Source organism: Rhinatrema bivittatum, chromosome 4 (genome assembly GCF_901001135.1).
Source record: "Rhinatrema bivittatum chromosome 4, aRhiBiv1.1, whole genome shotgun sequence".
Lineage (NCBI taxonomy): Eukaryota > Metazoa > Chordata > Amphibia > Gymnophiona > Rhinatrematidae > Rhinatrema > Rhinatrema bivittatum.
Window position 1 is genome coordinate 42225551 of NC_042618.1, and position 17125 is coordinate 42242675.

General features: G+C 44.9%; 1 protein-coding gene across 4 annotated transcripts in view; it reads left to right on the forward strand.

Moving 5' to 3' along the window:
- The window catches only part of KLC1 (kinesin light chain 1), a 102544-nt gene that overhangs the window by 27405 nt on the left and 58014 nt on the right, over positions 1 to 17125 (forward strand). For all 4 annotated transcript variants that reach the window (XM_029598034.1, XM_029598036.1, XM_029598035.1 and 1 more), the window contains exons 5-8: positions 1285 to 1510; positions 14022 to 14109; positions 14871 to 14972; positions 15942 to 16115. In XM_029598034.1, coding sequence (XP_029453894.1) covers positions 1285 to 1510; positions 14022 to 14109; positions 14871 to 14972; positions 15942 to 16115 — 590 coding nt within the window. The remainder of the gene's footprint in view (positions 1 to 1284; positions 1511 to 14021; positions 14110 to 14870; positions 14973 to 15941; positions 16116 to 17125) is intronic.

The following is a 17125-nucleotide window of genomic DNA, read 5'->3' on the forward strand; positions in this document are numbered from 1 at the left end:
TGGTCTTTTGGAAAAACCTCCAAAACTTCTTTATTCAATCAAAAATTTTTATCCTGTTTATTCATTTTTTTGAAATTTTCTTTAAAAATATGCATAGATGCTGCATGAAAATGGACAATTCAAAAATTGGCGATAACGTTGCTCAATATTGAAAACTTTTTTGAAACCATTGCAGATAATTTCCGGACATAATAAAGATTCAACTTATCTGTATAGTGCATTGAAACAATGCTATCATTCTGCCGGATGCATATTGGATCTGTTCATTATTCTTGAGCCGACATCAGCTGATGTTTTGCCGTGAGGCTGCTTCAAGGCAGTTACTCCTAGATCACGACATCTAACATCCAAACAGTTCTGAATGCAGTCTACGACTGCTAATGGCGATTCCAAAAAATGTCAGCTGGTTTCGCTGCAAGATAGCTGCTGGGCGGTCACAGTCCAGAGTCCCACCCTGATTTTTGTTTATTTTTTTTTGACTACTCTATTCTGTGTGTATATAACTCAGTTGCCTTGTTTGATGTTAAGGTTTATTTACGTAACAATGTTCTCCAGTTTGGGTGAGAGGAGGAGTTACCTTTATTTCTAAGCTTCATGCTGAGTGACTGTAGGTGGCGCACTGTCTTATGCACCATGGGTCCAGTAAAGCTTTGCTTCTCTGGCTCCCATCTGCTGGTAAGGGAGAAAAGCCCATTCATCGGGACTGATCTGTGGGACTCAAGGAACGAAAATTAGCAGGTAAGAACTGGTTTTCCTGTATATGAACCTGCAAGTGAATCGTTCATTACATTATGATGGTGGGGTGAATGGAGTGAAAAAGGAATGATACAGAGGTGAGAGAGAGAGAGACACAATTATGGCAGTTAGTGAGTTAAAAATACCAGGGCTCTGATATTAGTACTGAAGTGTCTGATCATTTTAACAGGAGACATTTCAAGTTTAAAATGATCAAATGTTTCAGTACTAGCATAAAAGATTAAACTGCCATGCATTTAACTTGCTTTTTGTGTCTCGGTCTGCCACCTTCCTATTACCCAGCTAACACTTCAAGTCCCCCTCCACCACTGTAATATAATCAACCGTTCCCTTGTCTGTTCAAGCACTGTTATCTTGAGCTGTGATCTGCATGTTGTGTCTAGATCTGAGGAAGGGGAGGGTAGCTCTCCACAGTTCAATATCGCTGTATATATTTTTTTCATTTCTTGATCTTTTATTTCTGCCCCTTCATTCTCTTCTTTTTTTTTTTATCCTTTCTCATTTTCAACCCCTTTGTTCCTTTTCCAGTGCAACAGCAGCACAGCAGTGCTGCGGCTGCTGCCCAGCAAGGGGGCTATGAAATCCCTGCCAGGCTTCGCACCCTTCACAACCTGGTTATTCAGTATGCTTCCCAGGGGAGGTATGAGGTGGCAGTGCCCCTTTGCAAACAAGCATTGGAAGATCTGGAGAAGAACTCGGGCCACGATCACCCCGATGTTGCCACGATGCTGAACATACTTGCTTTGGTGTACAGGTTCGTATTCTGAGATCCTTTTAAGCTCCTGCTCTTGGCAAGTAATATTTTTCCATTTTTACAGGTGAATGTAGATCATCAGCATTTAGAGTAATCCCATTTACGTTAAAGCCATAATCCAGATTGCACCAGCTTGTTTTCCACCAAGTGATCCCGGGAGGCCATATCCTGAAACTAATGATTTTGGGTCCCATTGCCTCCCAGCCTGAGCAACTGGGTCTATTTGGACGTTGATCATTAGTATATAGCACAAGGCATCTTAGAACATAATTTGTCAGCATTCCCTCCCTCTTTATTGGGATATTATTCCTCCCCTATTACCACTACCCCTGCCCATCCCAGCAGATCTCCATACTCCATTCATACCCAAATTCATTATCATTCATACAATCAAACCGAGCTTTGCTCCATAGGAATCCCCCCATCTCTGAGTATGATCATCTCTCTCTCTCCTTTTTTTGCTAGAAGATGCACGCAAGGGAGATCTCCTTGTTTACGTTATATTAAGAAAAAAAAACATATGCATCTACCTACAGTTATGATCCAGTATGAATTCAAACTCTTGTACTTCACATAATACCCTTTAAACCTATTCCTATGACTCATTCCTAAACATTTCATGTAAGCAAGGTAGATTGGCAGAAATATATTGAAGTCTCAAGTCAACTGCAGTTACTAAACCCCACCAAATATAATATGTTCCTGCTGCTCTGCTCACTGATCCATGGCCTCGCTGTTAAGAGCATTTCTTCTAGTGATCTCCTTTGATTTAACAGATATGGCTTGATTCAGATTTGTGCCTTGGTTTTTTAGCCGTTTCTCATTTGCTTCTTTATCTCTCTCTCTCTCTCTCTCTCTCACATACAGGCTGATACAGTACAGTGCGCTCCAGTGGAGCGCACCGTTAACCCGCATTTGGATGCGCGTTTTTGACGCGCTAGTTTTACCCCTTATTCAGTAACAGTTATTCAGTAAGGGGTAATAGTGTGTCGAAAACGCGCGGCCAACCCCCTCCCCCCGAAACTAATAGCGCCCGCAACATGCAAATGCATGTTGATGGCCCTATTAGTTATTCTGCGCGATTCAGTAAGTAAAATGTGCAGCCAAGCCGCACATTTTACTTTCAGAAATTAACGCCTACCCAAAGGTAGGCGCTAATTTCTGCCGGCACCAGGAAAGTGCACAGAAAAGCAGTAAAAACTGCTTTTCTGTACACCCTCCGACTTAATATCATGGTAATATTAAGTCTGAGGTCCCAAAAGTTAAAAATTAAAAAAAAAAAATTTTAAATCGGCTCGTGGGTTGAAAACCAGACACTCAATTTTGCCGGCATCCGGTTTCCGAACCCGTGGCTGTCAGCGGGTTTGAGAACCGATGGAAAAATTGAGCGTCTGCTGTCAAACCTGCTGACAGCCACTGCACCTGTCAAAAAAGAGGCGCTAGGGACGCGCTAGTGTCCCTAGCGCCTCTTTTTACCGCGGGCCCTCATTTGCATGCAGGCAGATACTAAATCGCGCACACAGGAAAGTGGCGATTTACTGTATTGGCCCGATAGAAAAGACTTTCATCCCTGCTTTCTGAATCCAGATTGCCTGCATCTCAGTAAACAGTTTTGCAGTTTAGAAGGCCACACCCCTCCTCGGCACTAGTAAGCCACATATAGTTGACCGAGTTTTAACACTGTTAGTCACTCTTCTGGCACAATTTCTTACATTTTTGTATTAGTTCCTCCAGTTAGAATAATAAGATATAATTGTAACTTTACCATTGGAAAAACAGGATCGGGCAGAACTTATTGGCAATAGGCCAAAATGTTTCTTTTCCCTTCTTATCTCGGTTGTTGTTTCTCTTGCACAGACAGATTATTCCGACTTATGCTTGGTTTTACCTGTCTCCTCCTTCCGACTTCTCCATAAATGCATTGAGCTGAAGTTAGAAAGTAAACTCGCCTCTTGTATTGGATTTTTAATTTAGCCGGAAACAGCAGCACAAACTTGATTCCTTTCTTGAAGATTTGGGTATGTTGGAGCTGTTTTATTATTTTTTTTTTCTCTTTGCAGCAACTTTCACTGAGTAATCATTGAACCTCATTATTCTATCCTTCATATACTACTCAGTTTTGAGAATACAGGAAGAAAACCAATCTTTATCCGCCCTATTTAATATCCTGACAATTATAGGTCTCCCTATGTTTTCCCTTACAATGTCTACTCTGTGTGCTCTTTCACATTTAATAGGCTCTGCAGTAACATTCAAACCCAGTGACTCGGGCAAACATTTTTCAAAGAACTCAACAACACTATTGTCTTTTATTGTTTCAGGGAGACAAATAACCCCAACATTGTTACAGCAATTTCTATTCTGCCTATCAGTCTTTTTTTTTTTTTTTTAAGTTCAGGTTTTTGTTGAATTAGAAACATAGGCTTTTTCTCTGCCGTCATGTTTATCTAGTATGCCCATCCACACCAGTTATTCAGCTTTGCAATCCCTACCACTTCCTCAGGGATCCTGTGTTTATCTGAGTTCAAGAAAACATGGGATATTATCCTTGTCTCTGCCACCTCCATGAGGAGGCTATTCCACACATCCATTATCCTGTCTGTAAAGAAATATTTCCTAATATTACTCCTAAGTCTGCCCCTTTTCTCTCTCATCCCATGAGCCTCCTTTCCTTTGAGGCCCGCCTCCTGCACTTGGAAACCTTAGGGGAGATATAATAGAGGGTATTTAAATGTCTCTATCTCACCTTTCCTCCCATGTTTAAATCTATCCCCATATGCTTTAGAGTGAAGACCAGTGACCTTTTTAGTAGACACTCTCTGGACCGACTCCATCCAGAATTGTACACCAGTATTCTAAGCAAGGTCTCACCATGGACCTATACAGGGCCACTATCACCTCCCTTTTTCTGCTGACCAGTCCTGTCCCTGTGCAGCCAAGCATTTTTCTCCTAGGACAGCAGCAAATTAGTCCTCGCATATGGGTGACATCATCGGATGGAGCCCGGCACGGAACTTTGATCTCAAAGATTCTAGAGCTTTCAGCATGCCCCACTGAGCATGTGCAGCTGAGGGGGGATATGATAGAGGTGTTTAAAATCATGAGAGGTCTAGAACGGGTAGATGTGAATCGGTTATTTACTCTTTCGGATAGTAGAAAGACTAGGGGGCACTCCATGAAGTTAGCATGGGGCACATTTAAAACTAATCGGAGAAAGTTCTTTTTTACTCAACGCACAATTAAACTCTGGAATTTGTTGCCAGAGGATGTGGTTAGTGCAGTTAGTATAGCTGTGTTTAAAAAAGGATTGGATAGGTTCTTGGAGGAGAAGTCCATTACCTGCTTTCGTTTCGCGGTTGTAGAGTTCATGCTCTTTTTTTTTTTTTTTTTTTTTAAATCAGAAAATGTTTTTCACAATATTCGGCTTTGCTGTCTTACAGTTTGTAAGTGATTTGTTTTTTTGTTTTTAATATAGAGTGGCAGCTTTTCTTTCTGGTAGTTTTATTTCTTTTTTCCAACTGTCTGCTGGCCACATGGTAAGTTCTCCCCTGTGCAGCCTGGCAGTGTCTGTAATAAAAAAAAAAAAAACAAAACAAAAAACCCCCCAAAAACCTGCTCCTGCAAGTTTTGTATTTGTGCCTCTCTTTTCTCTCTCTGTTTTTCTTTTTTCCCCAGTGCTGACAGGACTGAAATATGCAGTCAGTCTGTGATCCTTGTAGGCCGCTGAGCCTGGGCACTCGCCTGAGTTCTTCCTGGGCTGGAGTTCCATGGTGATTTGCCGATCGCTCAGCATTGATGGATTCAGACGGTGGAAGGATTGAGGACTATGCCGTTCCTGTGGGGCGGAGAGCTCATCCTCTTCATGTCTCAAGGAACTAGTCTCCACGAACAGGAGCCCTGGATGACGTTGCCTCCCCTCCTGCTTACCAGCTTTGGCAATGCAATCTCCCTGGGAGAGAGAGGGTGAGCGAAGCCTGGGCTAGCAACTTACTGCTGCATCTCTGTTCCATGCCCATGAATGGTTGCCTGTGCACAGCTGTGACCAGCGTACCGTTCATCCGACGCATTGATGTTGGGATCGCGTCGGGGACAGGGCCTATCCTCGGTGCTGTGGTCCCCTTGATGCCGTTGAGGTCCAGGATCACCCTCGTTGCCATTGAGATGCAGGACTGCCCATGATGCTGTGGTGGCCTTCTGTGCAGTCAGTCGGTGGAACTTGAGTCTCACTGCACCAGTTTGGGCATCGAGGCCTCGGTGCCATGATACAGCACTCTCAATGACACAGTGCCTTGATGTACTCTATGTCAAGGTGTCCTTGACAGAGTGCCCTCGATGGCACAGTGCCCTAGCTGCACTCTGTACTCTGGTGACCATGGTACCATTGATGCCGCTATGCTCTCAATGCTTGTGGTGCTCTCACTGCCCACAGGGGCCCCGATGCCATAGATGCCCTTGATCCATCAGTGTGCATGGCCACCCTGGGGGTTTCGAGGTTGAAGCGGGGACAGTCCCTCGATACTGTTGAGGTGTGTAGCATCAATACTGCGGCAGTCCTCAGTGCCACTGAGACGCATACCCTGTATGCCGTAGGTTGTTGAGGTGCGTGGCCTTGGTGCCAGCATGACCTCCATGCCATCGCGATGCGGTGCTACCCCAATACCATTGATGTCCTTGAGTCCATCGAGGGGGAGCGGGCACCTACCTGAGAGGCCTTCAGAGGACTACATCGCGCCCCACCGACCAGGCACTGGACTCTCCATTGAGCATCGTTGTCGCCCCTGTTGCCGTTGACCGCCGGGACTTTCTGAAGCCTCTACATGACCCTGTAGCCCTTGGGGGGGGGGGGGGCAAGGGTTCTTGCCTCTTATAGATCAACCAAAGACGTAGCCATCTTTCAAGGCACCCTGGTGCGTTGGTGCATCTGTACGCAGTGGCCTGGTACCCTCCGGGTTCATGGGTGGTGATCCCTACAGAGTACTGGGAAGCTCAGGGCTGTCCTTTCAGCCGACGATCCCAGTGTTGGGGGCCCCGCCAAGATGTGCACACAATCAGTATTACTGGTTGCTAGCGAGGCTCTCATCAGCTGTAATGCTTGCGAGGCCATCTAGCTCTCAGCATTGACACCACCAGATAAATTGGGGAGCTGAGGGGAATTGCTGTTGGCACTGGCTGTTGTTGGTGCCTTTTTGATATTGTTGGCCTGTCAGGGGGGCTGTGGGGCCTCTCCCTGCAGATGCTCATGGCTCCTTTGGTCCATACCTTTGGGCCTTGGCAAACTGATTATAGATTGCAGGACATGCACTCCTCCATAAGCACCTGGGCTTGCCAGGGACTTTGCTGCATTCGTTCCCTGAGGGACTTGCAGGTGAGCCGGTTCCGAAGCAGTTTTGATGGCCCGCCTCTTGGAGCGTTGTCAGGAACTGAAGGGGGCGACACTATAGACCGCCACCCTCCACCATGCCTTACCAAGAGTACCAGTGGTGCTGGGGATGCCGTTGTCACTCTGTTCTCTCCACTCCGCTGTAGTTACGGTGGTGTTGACGTGCAACTTACGCGGTTGGGACAGATAAGGCATCTGTTCCAAGGGCCTCGGACGCTGGCAGGCGGCATTCCCACTGGCTGGGCAATCCTCAGCCACACTAGAGTTCTGCCATCTTTCAGCATAGTCTCAGCCTTCATGTCAGTCGCCCTCTACCATGTTCTTGTGGAACAGTCCCTGGGGCGCTCTGTCTCTAAGCAATTGTTTTCTCTGATCCGGAGCCCCGATCCTCTGAATGGGTGCGTCTCCTTGGAGGCTAGGGCCGGGGAGCAGCAGCGACAGTCTTAGGACTGTCTTCAGCTGGGGCCCCTCTGGGGATTGCAGTGGCGACCTCCCCTATCTGAGGCTGGCTGCCTGTGGTGAGTTGGTCGCATCGGCGCCACAGCGAGCAGTGATTGTGCCTCAACTCTCCTTTGGGGTGTTGCTAGATATTTTGGGATTGGGAGGCCCCGGTCCTGCTGCTTCCCTCTCCCCTCTGGAGGGGAGATTTGACTGGGTTCCAGGGCAACCCTTTCGGGTTCCCTTGTGGAAGTCTGCTGTGGACCCCTTCGAGGGGTGTCCCTTGTTTTCATTCCCGGACAAGGGATGCCACTGACTGGCGCCAGTCCCAGTCAGTGGCATCCCTGACTAGTTGGACGCTTGAGGCACGGCATGTCTAACCCCGAGGGAGCCTGTCCAGTGTGGCTCTCCAGGTTTCCCCGCAGTTCAGGAGTTACTTTGGTATCTGCTGGGCTCTGTGTGCGTCTTTCTTAATGATCGCTATCATCAGTCACCCTTGCCTGCGGGACCCTCCTCTGTGAGGAGTATTTCGGTCCGTCGGGGAAGGGAGCACACGGCCACGCGTGGCTGGCGTAATGATACCACAGCTGGGTGGCTTGGTACTCTGTCCCGAAATAGCCCTGGGCCTGCCCTGATGCCCTTTGGGTTTCCAGGCTGGTAATACAATCAGTTTCTCCCGAGGTTTGCGCTTGCAGCTCCCCAGTGGAGCCTTCGGAACTTCTCCCCTGGGCAATCGCTCTGTTTCCACTGCTTCAGGAAGACTGAGGACGCCATCGGTGGGATACTCTCTGCTGTCTTTGGCAGTGAGCTGTTTGGGGTTGATAGACAAACAGGCGACTTGTGCTTGCCCTGGCGGTCCGCCAGTCTGCCTCCTTGTGTTCTTCGCTGCTTCTGATTTCTGATTGGTTTATCTAAGAAGTCCGTGGTATCTCTCCGTATACCTGCAGGGAGAGATACTGCCTTAGTTTTTTTTTCTCATTCTCTGGGTTGCTCAAAGGGCCTTCCTGCTCCCCTTGCTATCCTGTGACAGGATAGATGAACTGATTCTGACAGGTGCTCTTGAGAGAGCTTCAGGCTTATTTTATCTCCCTGCTGGGAAGCTTTGGGCTACAGGTCTGTTTCGGGGATTGTTCTCATCCCCTGAAACCCTGGACGCTGTCTTGTGTGGTCAGCTAGGCCTGATGCTTCGGCACGTAGTGTCTGTCCCAGGCCCTGCCGTGGTTTATGCTTGTTCTTCAAGTGTGATGTGGGCTGCTTCTGCCCATTCGGCCTACCAGCCATACCTGGGGCACTCTTATCCAGACCTTTGGCTGTCAGTGGTCGACAGTCTCTTTCTGGAGGGCTCTTGGACCCCAGTTTGTTTGTTCAGTATTTTTCACACCAAAGAAACTGTGCAGTTTTCATCTTAGTCTTTCTTGTTTACATTTCTGGTTCCTTCCTGTATCCAGCAGGATCTAGATCCACTGTTTTTGTCAGCAGCCCTGCTTGTACTGTTATCCATGATGCGCTGTTGCTTCTGCTTGCAGTCTCATAACTCCCCTGCGTCAGGCATCCCTGCTACGTATAAGGGTTTGTGTCTCAGTCTTTTCTTGGCTTTCTTTCTAGAACCCAATTCTTCTTCAGCTTGCACCCCTGGTGGGTCGGCTGCCTCTAAGGCAAAGGGAGGGAGTAGTGCTCCAGCACTATGCAGTTTACCACTTTGTTCTGCTTGGACAGCCTGTAGCTTGGTATTCACCCATCTGTGAGGACTACCATCCTGCTTGTCCTAGAAAAAAGCAGAGTTGCTTACCTGCAATAGGTGTTCTTCTAGGACGGCAGGATGTTAATCCTCACAAAACCCTCCTGCCTCCCCTGGCAGTTGGTTTCTCCATGTATTAGCTATATCATGGACCGAGGGACTCTGTCTAGGGGGCAGGGTAATGACTGTATCTGCACATGCTCAGTGGGGCATGCAGAAAGCTCTAGAATCTGAGAGATCAAAGTTCCATGCCGGGCTCCATCCGATGATATCACCCATGGTGTGAGGACTAACATCCTGCTGTCCTAGGAGAACACCTGTTACAGGTAGGCAACTCTGCTTTCTGGCCTTTGCTGTTACCTTATCCACGGTTTGGCCACCTTAAGATCATCAGATACAATCACCCCTAGATCCTGGTCTTTATTGTGCTTAGAAGAATTTCACACACTATAGAGCTCCTTTCCCATAGGTTTTTTGCATAACTCTCTCTATTTTAGCGTTAAATCTAGACTACTCCTTGAGTTTTGCTAGATTCCTTCTCATGTTTTTCACACTTGGCTGTCTACACTGTTGCAGATTTTGGCATTGCATGTAACTCCTCAGCACTACTCAATACCCAATCAGGGTTAACCCTGTGGCTACTTGGAGGGTCCTGCCAAGCACTGCCCAGGCCCACCTGCACATGTGCTCCTATGCTGGCAAACTCCCACCCACCAGTTGGGTTCCTATTTGCTTCTGGACAAGTCTGCCACTTGCAAGTTATCCTCTGGTGTTTCTAGGGCCACACAGTTTCTAAAAATGCACTCACAGACCAAATACAGTAAATACCCATTAATCAGTTCAAGACAGGCAGAGCTAACAAACTAATAAATGTATTAACAAAGTAGGAAGAGTGAATGGAAAAATTTAATTGGTGAAGAGGTAAAACAAGGATTAAACAGCAAAAGCTAGTTGAACACTTTCTACTATGCTTATTTACTGCTTCGAGTGGTGAGGAAAAAGGCTTCCCACATGAGCTGAACCTGGCCTCTGCAAAGAGGTCTGCTCCCTCTGTATTTCCAGCAGAGACTAGAGAGTCCTAGAACCTTAAGGGCAGTTTTCTGTGAAGAGCCATTTGGTGCACCAGCATTAGCTTGCTGACTGATAGCTTTCTGGCCAATGGCACTGCAGGATGTTTGGCTCACAGCTTCCTCAGGGATGCTGGGATATGTATGCTGTCCAAGCCTCAGTTTGAGTCTAGCCAACATCCCAAGCCTTTGAACTATAGTGCAGAGGGCAAACACCACCTGCAGGCCAGCACAGAGGAAATGAGCTCTGGGGAAAATGGTCACAAAGTAAAACAATAAACCAAAAGCATACAACACCCAGGTGATGTCTGCCAAAAGACAAACCTTTCCTGATTGATGCTTCCATAGTGTCGCTCATGAAAATGGTGAAAAAAAAATGAATAGGTCTGTGCATTCCTTTTGAGTTATAATTCTTTGCTGTGCTGTGGCTCTCTTTTTGAGCTTATAGCTCACATCCTTCTTAGATTGCTTCCATTGCCGAGTGGAATTTACTCAAGCGATCTTCCAGAGCCGCTGATACACTTTTAGTGATATCTCTTACACCTCATCTGATGCTACTGTTGCGATTCTTTCTGGCTTTATATGTCTGGTTCCTTCGCTGCTGGCTAGCTCGCAGGGGTTTTGTAGAACATCTGGTTTTTTTATTTTTTTGTGGGTTTTTTTTTCTATATTAAAAACTTGGCCATATGCTATATTGGTTTTGTTAAGGCTTTAGCTAAGATCCTGTGGCTGTTTTTAATTTTGTTGTGGATAGATAGTGATAGCTTCCTGCACCTGTTCTTCCTTTTACTCATCCTCTTTGAACTCTTAGCTTAGGACTTTAGCAGTGATCTAGAAATGCATGCTGAAATGATCACAACTGACGCTGACACACGCTGAGTTTTACAAATACGCAAATGGTTCTTGTTCCATAAACAAATCCAATAACAAGCAAATTGAAGTGGTCCCAGATGCGCCTTGTAGTCTGGTGGTTATCAGACCATTATTGTAAGCACCCAGTCTGAATAAGGCCGCCCGCCCCCGTGATCTCTTCTTTGTTGTATGAATGAGTTCTGTAAGGTGAACTCTTGGGCAGGGCCGCCATCAGGAATTTTGAGGCCCCATACAGCCAAAATGTCTGGGCCACAAGCATTCAGTGGAGCTGAAAGTTTCTTTCCCTTTTCCTGACTAGCTTTGACTTTTTCCAAATGCTCTCTCAGTAAATTATCATATCTTGCCAAGATTTCCAAAGTTCCCAAAAAATTGCCATTATGGATTTCTCCAATTCTTTGAGAACTTCCTCTGAACGCCATGTTTCTTGAAGCCAGATGCAATGTGACATCCAGAAGTCTTTCTAAAAGAGCTATAAACTTATCGGCTTCCTTCGACAAATTTCTTTGAATCTCATAGTCAACACCATGACCACCTATAGAATTTTGAAGTGTTCTCCACCTCCAGTAGTTCCTTCTGTGCTGTGAAGAGTGTTCATGCTCTGGCAACTTTATGTACAACCGATGCCACTTGTGCTTCGATGGATCAAAACCATCCTTCCTACTAAGCATGCTTCCTGTTTTACATATAGAGTCATTAGTAAATGCCATGCAAGTTACACAATACAGTACTTTATTGCTTGGACTCCATCTCAGCCAATCTCTTAAAATCTTTTCACGTCCATTTGATGACTTGGCATATAGAAGAAAATCACTGAAAGAACGAGTGTCAGCATCTTTAGGTAGTGATTGTGCCATATTCTTTAATTGCTCGACATTGAAAAGTCCAGAAAGGACAATCTTCTCTCTTTCTTTGTCTTTGAGGACATCTGGCCATAGTGCTGGGTCTTTCCAGTCAATTTCTTCCTCGTGTGACTGTTCTATTGAAGTTGTGTTTAGGGCAACATCGTCATTCTCAGGGTAGGAACTTGCATTTGTGCAGGAAGGTGTTTCTTCTTCCACCTCTGTACAAACACGGGATGTCACAATTTGGTCTGAAGACGAATCTTCATCTATAATGACAGGTCTTTTCGGTGACGAGGTGCAGGACCGTGTGTCTGCATCGTCTTCTGATACTGCACATGGTGGCATACTACACAATGTTTCAGCCTCTTCTTCTATCACTGAAGAAATGCTCACAGGTGCAGCTACCTGACAGGATGAAGTAGTCGGCTCAACTGTTTCATGAGAAGCTTCTGTTTGCATTTCCTGAACTTCATCTCCCCTGTCACTTTGTGGCTTTTGAAAGTACTGTTGTATGAGGTTTTTTTTCTTCAACTTTTCCTCTTCTTCTTTACGCTCTCTTTTCTGCTTCCGTTTTTGAGAGCCAGATTTGTGATGGTACATTCTTTGGGGTTATCAGAATTTACTAGAGACATAATGAACATTTGCTAGTAATCAAGGTCAATGATAAACTGCTTACTATGTATAAGGCCGTGTTCCAACTGTGTTCTATATAACAAAGAAAGTCTGTTGCAAAATCATTTTAGTAGCTGCTGCTTATAATAAAAAAATGCATTTAATCAAGAAAAGAGAAAAAAAGTGCTTCTCGCACATAAAAAACTGTCTTACTATGCTTTGGGCCTTCCCGATCATACACATTATGTGCTTGATTACGGAAGCCGAAAATTCAATGTAAACCCTCCCTCATGTGGCCATTCATTCAGCGGTTGACTTGTTAGGCCTAGTTCACACTAATAAATAGATAATGCACCAGCCCCCCAGTAATAAATAGATAATACACCAGACGTCCCCCCAGTAATAAATAGATAATGCACCAGACGTCCCCCCCAGTAATAAATTGATAATGCACCGGCAAAACAAACTTGTTACTTACCCTTTGCGCTCCGGGGACTCCGCGGCTCCTCGGCCTCCAGCTAGCAAGCAGACAGCAACGGCCCGCGCGCTTTGCCAGCGCATACTGTCTGACGCGGCGGTGACGTCACAGCCGCGTCAGACAGTGAACGCTGGCAGGACAGAGCGCGCGGACGAGTCTCTGTCTGCGGTGCTCTGTAAATCAATGCTATGTGTGTCTAAAAGACACGCATAGCATTGATTCTCTCCCTTCTCTGGGGCCCGCACCCAGGGCCGGCTCCAGGTTTCAGTAGGCCCCTGGGCGACAGACTGTCGGAGAGAGCCTCAGTGGGCCTCTTTGCCATGAACTAATACATCCCCCAAGCGCACCTGCCGCCTGGCGGCTGCGGGCCCCCATATGTGGCAGTAGATCCTGGGGCCCCATACTGCAGGCCCAAGAATACTGCCCTGATGGCGGCCCTGCTCTTGGGCCCCACGTTACCAAAGCCATTCTCCAGTTCTGTGTCTTTGGGAAAAGATCATGCTGAATTTGACTGACTCTTTGTTGTACCTGTTAGCTGTGCCAACATTTAGTCACTGTGTAACATTAACAGAAATATTAAAACCATGTGTGTGGCGTTTTAGAAATCCAAATGTGTACCAGCCAATAAGCTGCAAGTTGATAGAGAAAAGCTTACTAGAACTCACTGCAGAAATAGTGCTTTAAAAATACTTTCAGAGCTATGGTGTGTTCCTGAATTTTTGTGTAATTTCATTCTCTGAAAGCAGTTATCCCCTTGTTAGTGGATTTCTCCTTTATTGTGTTTGCTAACCTTGGGGACAACTACTTTTGGTTAATCTGATTCCTTTATTTCATATCCTTCTAAATGTTACTCGGTGTGCATTTTCTAAAAAAGAAAACAACACTTTTGAATAGCATTCAGAGTTATTTCTGAAAAGATGCTTGGACACTCATGCTTGTTGGTGACTTATAGCCTAGAGATGAATATGGATAGTAAACTGGTGAAATCTCAGCTGTGAATGAATAGCACTACTGTGTTATAGCACATTCTATTTCAAGCTGAAAACAAATCAGTTTCATACTAATTATGGATCCTTAATTTAGGGACCAGAACAAATACAAAGATGCAGCAAATCTCCTGAATGATGCCTTAGCAATCCGTGAGAAGACTCTGGGCAAAGACCATCCAGCGGTTTGTATATATTTATATATCTATTATAGGGTGACTTGGGTTGTATTCATTAAGTATGTTTTTTATGTGTGTTTCCAACTCATTTTACTGTTAAATTCAACAGGAAAGTGTTATGACCTGGCTTTTCACTAGATCCTGCAGGTAGGCAGCCACTGTACACTGATCAAGATAATAAATACTTAAAGTTCTGTACTGTGCAGATGTTTAGTGCACTCCTGGGGGCTTTTGATTTATCTGAAACTATTTCTTGTATAATTGACTGTTGCGCCATATTTACATTGGATTTTAAATCACAGCTGCATGTACATCGGAAATTTTCACTTCTGAAGGAACAATACTATTCTTTCATTGATTATCCAACTTTTGATTTAGTAATGATGCCAAACTCCTGATGCTTCTGTACAAGGCATTCTTTATAAATCAGACTCTTGCTGTATATAGTTAAGTCATTTGACTGGTTGGGATTGTAAAGCTTCATATAACCTGTATTATAGTGGAGATCTCATCTGTATCTTTTGTTTGGGAAAAAAAAAAATAAGCAAACTGGTCTCGGGATTATTTCTCTGAAATCTTTTCTTTGTCTTTTAGCAGCTACAGTATATGTTACATAGCTAAGCCGTGTTTGTTCTGCTTTTGAATGGTCTGCCATTGTTCAGAAAAGATTTGAGATCTTCATTGTACATACAGGGTATAAAGTAAGTGCAGAAATGCATTCTGAGGATTCTTTTGCTGTGCTTACTCTTTTTCTCCTCTGTTGGCAGGTGGCCGCCACACTTAATAATCTTGCAGTGCTTTACGGAAAGCGAGGGAAGTACAAGGAGGCTGAGCCTTTGTGCAAGAGAGCTCTTGAGATCCGAGAAAAGGTACAAAATATAATGTGAGCACATTAGTAGAATGGGTTTATAGTTGGTTTGTGAGGTTTTTTCTTGCAGTGATTAGAGTCCTAAAGTGCCCAATAAATAAGACTATTTGCACGTATAATTTATGGGATTGGTTTCAACAACAAGAATTGCAATATCAATACATTCATTTTACTATCCTTTATAATCTGCCCACCTTCATGCCTAAAATAGGTCTTTTCTTACAATGCTTTCTCAGTCATGTCTAGCTTTCCTCTAAGTTTATGCACCTGTTCAGCTACTGTCTGTGCATCTTATCACTTTTTTATATTGACAACTAATAGCAGGTTCAATTCGTTTACATTTTCCTAGCAGTTTCCAACTTACTCTGCTCCAACTAGAGCTACAGGGCCATGAACCTTCATTAACAGTTACCTGGGATTTTTTTCCTCCAATTACTTCCATAGATGTCACTGTTCAATTTAATATTCTCTCTGCCTCTATAGCATCCCTAGCTCCTGACAGCTTGGGGAGCAGAAACCTGATCCAGAAAGAAAACCCCATAGCTAGCTTGACAGTCCATAGTTCTGCTACTAGGTCATCGGGCCAGCCCAGTTTATTTTTAAATATCTATCAAAATTGCTTCAAATAACTTAGATGGTAGAATATTCATCTTTCCTCTATAACTATTAAGAAATTGTTTGTTAAACTTTTGGTTCTTTCAGTTTTGTGCACTTGCAGTGTCTTAGTAAGACTCTTACATACTTAAACCTCCTTAGATCAAAATATTTTTGTGAACCAAAATGTTTGCTGCCATTTCAGTCCAATGCAGAAAGAATGTTTTGGAAACTTGGATGTCTTTTCATCAAAAACAAAATATTTATATACTCGACCATGTTGTACACCAGATGTAGCAGCTTCTGTAGCCCAGTCATTGGGTATCTGCCTGATAAAGATCTAAAACATAGTAATGATGTATATCTGTTTTTGTAGGTGCTGGGTAAAGACCATCCAGATGTTGCTAAGCAGTTGAATAACTTGGCCCTCCTATGTCAGAACCAGGGCAAGTATGAAGAAGTGGAATATTACTATCAGAGAGCACTTGAGATCTACCAAACAAAACTGGGACCAGATGATCCAAATGTGGCAAAGACTAAGAATAACTTGGTGCGTTTGTACAAAGATCTAAATATAAACTAGCTTTCTCTTTTGATAAGCAGGACTGAATTAGCCATGACATGTGAGTGACAGCATCCGTCCTCTCTAGATCTGTAGAATTTTACTACTGAGCATGCATTGTCTTGTGAACTCCTCAATCTTTGTTTTGTACGAGCTTCTGCATAGATGTGTAGTCTCTCTTTCGGTTTTGCCCTCTTCAATTTTCTGAAGTTCTTCCTTCAGCTAACTTGTTTTTAGAGTTTCCTTACTGCCTCAGCAGCCCCTTAACAGTGCTTTTCAGTGCTACCAAAATAAATAGGAACCTGTTATTGCAGATGTCTGATTTCAAGAAGGCCACCTCCAGCTGCTTCAGGGACTGTCTGTGGCCACAAGATGTCTATCATCAATGGTCCACGTGTCTGACTTTTCACATCCTTGTTACAGATGCCTCAGTCCTGACCACAGTTCTGCTAATTGCTATGTGGTCAGATGTCACTGAGGTCCCTGAGGAATAGGGCCTGGAAGATGGAGGAACTTCACAGGTCAGTGAAAAATTCCTTCTCTCAGCGTGCAACGTCCTCTGGCTCTCTTCCATTGAGTTGAGCAGAAACTCCTCAGGTAAAGCTTTCGCAACTGTGTTGCCAGGCTCCAGATCTGAGGTGGTTGAGGGGTCAAGCAAGATCCAAAAGCATCAAGCACAGGAGTTTGTGAGCTCCTTGGTGCACCCAGGCAATTCCCCCTTCTTTGCAGGGCCCGACTATACAGAAGAAAAAAAAAACACTGCTCAGAGCTGACAGTGCAACAGGCTTCATTGAGGCAGAATTCTGCTGAAACAGGCTCCTTCGATGCACCATTGGCCCTCTGCCATTGATGCATTCAATACACGTGATACAGGAGCAAGTCTTGGGAGGACCAGTAGATGACGCCTTACAGTTAACTTCCTCTATGTTGGTCCCTTTGTCTCCTCTCGCTTCCTTGGCCTGGACCTCATGCTTCGTGGAGCTGCTTCCCTTCCCTTG